Source organism: Mus musculus, chromosome 13 (assembly GCF_000001635.26).
Source record: "Mus musculus strain C57BL/6J chromosome 13, GRCm38.p6 C57BL/6J".
In the NCBI taxonomy this organism is placed as follows: Eukaryota; Metazoa; Chordata; class Mammalia; order Rodentia; family Muridae; genus Mus; species Mus musculus.
Genome location: NC_000079.6, coordinates 50,641,887 through 50,647,119, shown reverse-complemented (window position 1 = coordinate 50,647,119; position 5,233 = coordinate 50,641,887). Strand labels below are relative to the sequence as shown.

The following is a 5,233-nucleotide window of genomic DNA, read 5'->3' as shown; positions in this document are numbered from 1 at the left end:
TCCCAGGCCAACCACAGCTCCTTTCTATCCCAAAACCTAGAGTCAGAGGCTTGCTGGGCAGCAAGACCTGGCTCCTGCTTGGCTCCAATTCTCCTGTATTCACATGGAAGTTCTTTCCCCTTGGGCATGAGGAGCTGGTCAAAGCACATCCCTCTCTTCTATTGGTTCATATATGGGTCACAGGCTCTCTGGGCTTTAATCCCTTACTGCAGTTTGTCTCCCATTCCTCTATATGTGAAAGAATAGTTATGCATCTCAGGGCTGGAATGGCCACAGCTCCTCCTGCTTGCTGGTCTGCTATAGTTTGTGCCATACAGACTCTCAGAAGAGTGGGATGTCAGCTGTGGTGTCAGTGATTCCACTTCAAACCTTTGTACCTCTTCACTATCCTCCAAGATCTGGAACAGAACATCCACAAGGGATTTCAGTGCAGCTATCATTCTGTAGATGACCATTTTAATTGTTAAGACTTTTGTCTGCTCAGCAGCTGGTGTGGGTTGATCAATCCTTAAAGAATCTCCTTGACCACTGTCTTTTTTGCTGAGGTTTCTTTCTGATAAATCATTGCTTAAGGTGTTCTTCCAAGAGCTTTTAGAAGTAGCCTCTCCTTTTTATGCTATCCTAGACCTGGCTGTATCCTTGAGCTTTATGGAGCTACCACTGGAAGCTCTGTGAAATTTGATGCTCTCTTTGCCTCAGGCAGGGAATAGTGCTCAGTAGGTTTCATGGAAGACACCCTGTCTGTCCTCAGCACAGGTTTCCTGGGTCTCACCTCCTTCCCAGGGCTGCTGCTTGCAGTGCCAGGCACCTTTGTGCCCCTACACCAAGGTCCTTCTTGATGGTGTTATGTACATCAGATTTTGCTATGTCCTTCTTTAAGGGCAGCCCTGTAGGCACAGACCCCTTCCATTTACTACATTTGTAGGGTTTGCCATTGAAGATGGAGGGCTGGGTCGGTTTCCTGTAGGGGAGGAATCTGAATGGGGTTCCTTGTTGTTCTCTGACTCTAGTTATCTTTTCATTATTCTCTGGGTCCTTATGGAGCTGGAGCCTCCTGCAATGCTCAGGATGGATGGTGGCTGGACTGATAGCTTTACAATGCAGGGTGCCCCTGGGCAAGTTGTCAGTGGGCTTGCTAATAGCTTTTAGATGTTTTTGCCCCTCATAACCTTTGGCTTCTTTTGAATATGGTCCATGTTTCTTAGGCAGGCTTCTAGCTGGTAGGGATGCCTGTATCCTTCTCTCAGTGGTGGGATATGGCACCACATAAGTCCTACTTTTGAAACAAAGAGGTGTTTATTTTGGGGTAGATCTTGTGAGGATTTTCTTTTCTTGGATTTGTTTCTCATCTACCAAGTTTGGTGTCACATGGTGGTGAGGTAATGGCTGATACTGGGAATGCTGTGGAAGTCCTTTAGCCTGGGATGGAGCTTCGTCAGGCCACTGGCATCAATAAAGCTCACAGATTTATGTTTTCCAAGGAAGAGCTTCTGAGCTCATGGACAGTAGCCACAACTGATTCAGAGTTAATAGAGTATGTACCCCAGAAAAATCGACTATGATTGTTGTAATGTTGCTTATTGGGGCTGCAAAAGACAGGAGGCAATAGCATCAGCCCCAATCAGAGGATCAAGAGGCCCATCTGTCTGTGTAAATTTGGCACCCCCATCGGCTACATATCCTATGCCCCTTAGTCTCACATCCTACAAAGATGCCTTCAAATCCCTCCCAGCAGAGCATATCCAGAATGAAGATGCCCAGACCCTGAGCCCACATCCTAGCATGAAAATTCGATTAGACAAAGATTTCTTACATTTCCATAGGTTGTGATGGTGTCTTCGTCTCTTCTGCATTTTTTTCCTGAATCTGTACAACCTGGAGATAGTTAAGTAGGATCAGGATGAAGAATGAGAACACACAGGGGTGAGGCATCCACGTGGAACTCTGCATGCTAGGACTGTAATGCTCAAGCACCATAGTGCAAAGACCGAACACTGAAAGTTAGCAAGTGGAATGGAGGGGCCTCATCTCTCCATGTACACTTTCCTTTCCCCTACCTCAACCTTTATAATACCAATTACAACATGGTAATGGCCCAGGATCTGGAAGATAAATGCCATTGAGGGATTGAAGCTACCTGCTGTCAGGTGAACCTGGGTCCTTCCCCTGAACCAGGGTCACAGCATCACTCCAGTGCCTTGAACAACACTCCCATGTGTAGCAACCATCCCAGGCCAAACACAGCTCCTTTCCATCCCAATACCTGGGGATTCCATAATTCTAATTTCATTTCCACATGCCCCCACTTTTTTCTTATATACCATGTCCTCTTCATTAAAGGCTAGGCCAGAGGGAATATCTCTCCACAGGAAAGCAGAAGCCTACCTTTTCCAGTAGCAGTTTTCTTACTGGTCTTCCTCTGCCACCTCTTCACATCCTGCCAGTTAGAAACAACACAAATGAGCTGAAGAACTATTTTTCTGGTAGACAAACTTCCTGCTCTCTATGGTCCTCAAATACATGAAATCTGCATTTTCTAGGAGGTGTTCTCTCATCCATCCTCCACTCACTCATACTGTGTATAAGCATATTTCCCTTGTCACCTTGTTGGAAAAAACAGGAGAATGCACTGTCTTTTCACAGTTACCACAGATGTCCTCAGTCAATGTTTCTCAGATGGGATCCTACCCAAGGCTGAGCTCTGCAGCTGCCTCTGGGCTGTCAGGTGATACCTGTTTCCTCAGAGCAGAGGAGACTCAAGCCCTGATCTGAGGCTCATGTTCTCATCACCTTTTTCATATCAGCTCAGCACAGACAAAAGCAAGCACCTGAACAGAGGACAGATGATCTCCTCTGAGCTTCTCCTGTGTCCCCACCAACTCAGAAATGTACGTCCATGGAGCCTCACTGATCCTTACTGGCCTCTCTGCCATCATGGACTGATGGTCTGTGAGCTTCGTGCAGACACCTCAGGACCACTCTCCCCTCTGCCCTGCCTGTCAACCCCTCCAGACTCTTTCTAGAGATTTCCACTTACTGTCTGTAGCTAGACATAGGCTACTTGGTATGTTCGTCTTTCTTCCAACCTTCTCCACCCTTTTCTTCCACTCATTCTATCCCCTAACTGTTGTTAGGAGTGGGGAGAAAAGCATACAGGGGAAATGGAGAGTCGTTATTATAAGTGTACTGTCTGCTGATTGGGGGTGTTGAGTGCCTTGGGGATATTTCATCTTCTCTGTCAATATATCTTATTTTGTTTTCTTCTGTCTTCTATGCAAATAACTACTAATCAAAGCTCAAACACAAGTAAGCGATAAAAACCAAGATCAAAGGACAACCCACCATGTCTCTCAGGGAACTAGCATTTATGTATTCTCTGAAATACCTCCAGAATTCTGAAATTAACTAAAACAAACTATCATCTCCTAGCAAAATCATTCCCTGTCTTGAACATGAGGCAATTCATACTCAGCTGCTGTGAACATTTTGAAGCAGCCACATATCTCATACCTGAGACTAAAACAAAACATTATATTCTTATGTTACTGTTTTTTTTTAAATACAAAAATTGTCACTAAACTAGTGTTCCTAGAAAATGTGAAAGCAACAGCCATGAACAACAGACTGCTGCCCCATTGTGTGTAAACCAAGGCTCTCCTCACCTGTGGTTTGTCCCATTCATTCTCAGATGCTGGTGACACTGGGTACTCCTTCAGGAAGGGGATAAGTAGGAAAAAGAGCCCAACTCCACACATAAAGCCAATGGTCATGTCCATTGCTATGTCCATGGAGCTGTTGCTCATCCATGGATCAATAATGCTATTCATCAGAGAGAGAAAATTCTCCATCTTCTGAATTGCAATGCAGCTCTCAGGCTACTGAGTCCTTGAGTGCAGTGTGAGATGTGTCAAGAGGGCTCAGGGCACATCACACAGGTGTGGCCTCCTCATCACAAAGGGCTGCTGGCAGTAGAGAGGCTGCCACTGCCCCTCCCCAGCCTCCAGGACAAGGTCACCTCCTGTGTCCTTTTCCTGCTTCCTTTTTCCCAAATCATGCTGCTGAGTCAGGCAAAAATAGACCTCTGGCCATGTTTTGTTCCTTATCCCTGAGTATCAGTGCTCCTCTGTGTAGGCATTTGTTTTGTTCAGCCTACTTTAACAAGGGTTAAATTCCCTCTAGCCCACAAGCCACTAGATGAAGTGGGAAAGAAAGGTTGTTAGGATATGGGGGAAGCAGACCTATATAGAAATAGTTCTACTGGGCAATTACAAACTTAGTTAGTCTCAGTCCAGTTCCCTAGCAAACACCAAACAGGAATCAGTTCCTGCAGACCAGTCCACTGGGCAGACACCACATAATAGTCAGTGAGGGCAGTTGAATGCAGATGAATCTGTGAGGCTGCCAACAAGGTCTGAGTTCAAGGAAGCAGCAAAATCCTCAGGAATCTCACTAGAAGTTCTTTGGTGAGTTTCTCTGTAAGAGGACTCTATGGGTGAAGCTCAGCAATTGTAATGTGAATCAATAGAAGCTTTACACCTGCAGTGAGTAGCAAAATGGAGCTAGGCAAACCAAACCTCAAGCTCCCACTGTCTGTGGGATCATATTAATGTTCCATCTAAACATTATTTGTCATTTCATATGTTTCCTATAGGAAGCATTCTTTTTTTTTGCATACTTCTTTCAGCTTTTTAAAAAATTAGGTATTTTCCTCATTTACATTTCCAATACTATCCAAAAGTCCCCAAAACACTCCCCCCACTCCCCTAACCACCCACTCCCTCTTTTTGGACCTGGTGTTCCCCTGTACTCGAGCATATAAAGTTTGCAAGTCCAATGGGCCTCTTTTTCCAGTGATGGCCGAGTAGGCCATCTTTTGATACATATGCAGCTAGAGTCAAGAGCTCTGGGGTACTGGTTAGTTCATAATGTTGTTCCACCTAAAGGGTTGCAGATCCCTTTAGCTCCTTGGGTACTTTCTCTAGCTCCTCTATTGGGGGCCCTGTGATCCATCCAATAGCTGACTGTGAGCATCCACTTCTGTGTTTGCTAGGCCCCGGCATTGTCTCATAAGAGACAGCTATATCTGGGTCCTTTCAGCAAAATCATGCTAGTGTATGCAATGGTGTCAGCATTTGGAAGCTGATTATTGTTAGGAGCCGGTGTGGCGGCAGTCCCAAAGGTGCCAGGGACTGTAGCTAAGTCGTATGACTTGAACCTGACTTCCTCATATAAG

The 5,233-nt window shown here is 45.5% G+C and overlaps 1 protein-coding gene across 2 annotated transcripts; it reads right to left on the bottom strand.

Annotated features, from left to right (window-relative positions):
- Positions 1-1,281: 1,281 nt before the first annotated feature.
- Positions 1,282-3,921, bottom strand: Gm904 (predicted gene 904). Of its 2 annotated transcripts, NM_001033770.2 has the most exons (4): positions 3,663-3,892; positions 2,386-2,437; positions 1,814-1,875; positions 1,282-1,586 (listed from the first exon to the last, which is right to left on the bottom strand). In NM_001033770.2, exons 1-4 carry the CDS (start codon positions 3,846-3,848, stop codon positions 1,578-1,580), a joined length of 309 nt encoding a protein of 102 aa, NP_001028942.1. In that variant the 5' UTR covers positions 3,849-3,892; the 3' UTR covers positions 1,282-1,577. The 2 variants fall into 2 exon arrangements, with proteins under 2 accessions (NP_001028942.1, XP_017171024.1); XM_017315535.2 differs by lacking the exon at positions 1,282-1,586 and having other exon boundaries at positions 1,778-1,875; positions 3,663-3,921.
- Positions 3,922-5,233: the final 1,312 nt, after the last annotated feature.

What these genes read in the sequence shown, in the direction of transcription:
- Gm904 (XM_017315535.2), bottom strand. Translation starts at nt 3,848, where the DNA reads ATGGAGAATTTTCTCTCTCTGATGAATAGCATTATTGATCCATGGATG. An exon ending in ATGAATGGGACAAACCACAG is followed by an intron (nt 2,438 to 3,662) that starts GTGAGGAGAGCC and finishes TCTAACTGGCAG; the next exon opens with GATGTGAAGAGGTGGCAGAG. An exon ending in GAAAACTGCTACTGGAAAAG is followed by an intron (nt 1,876 to 2,385) that starts GTAGGCTTCTGC and finishes AACTATCTCCAG; the next exon opens with GTTGTACAGATTCAGGAAAA.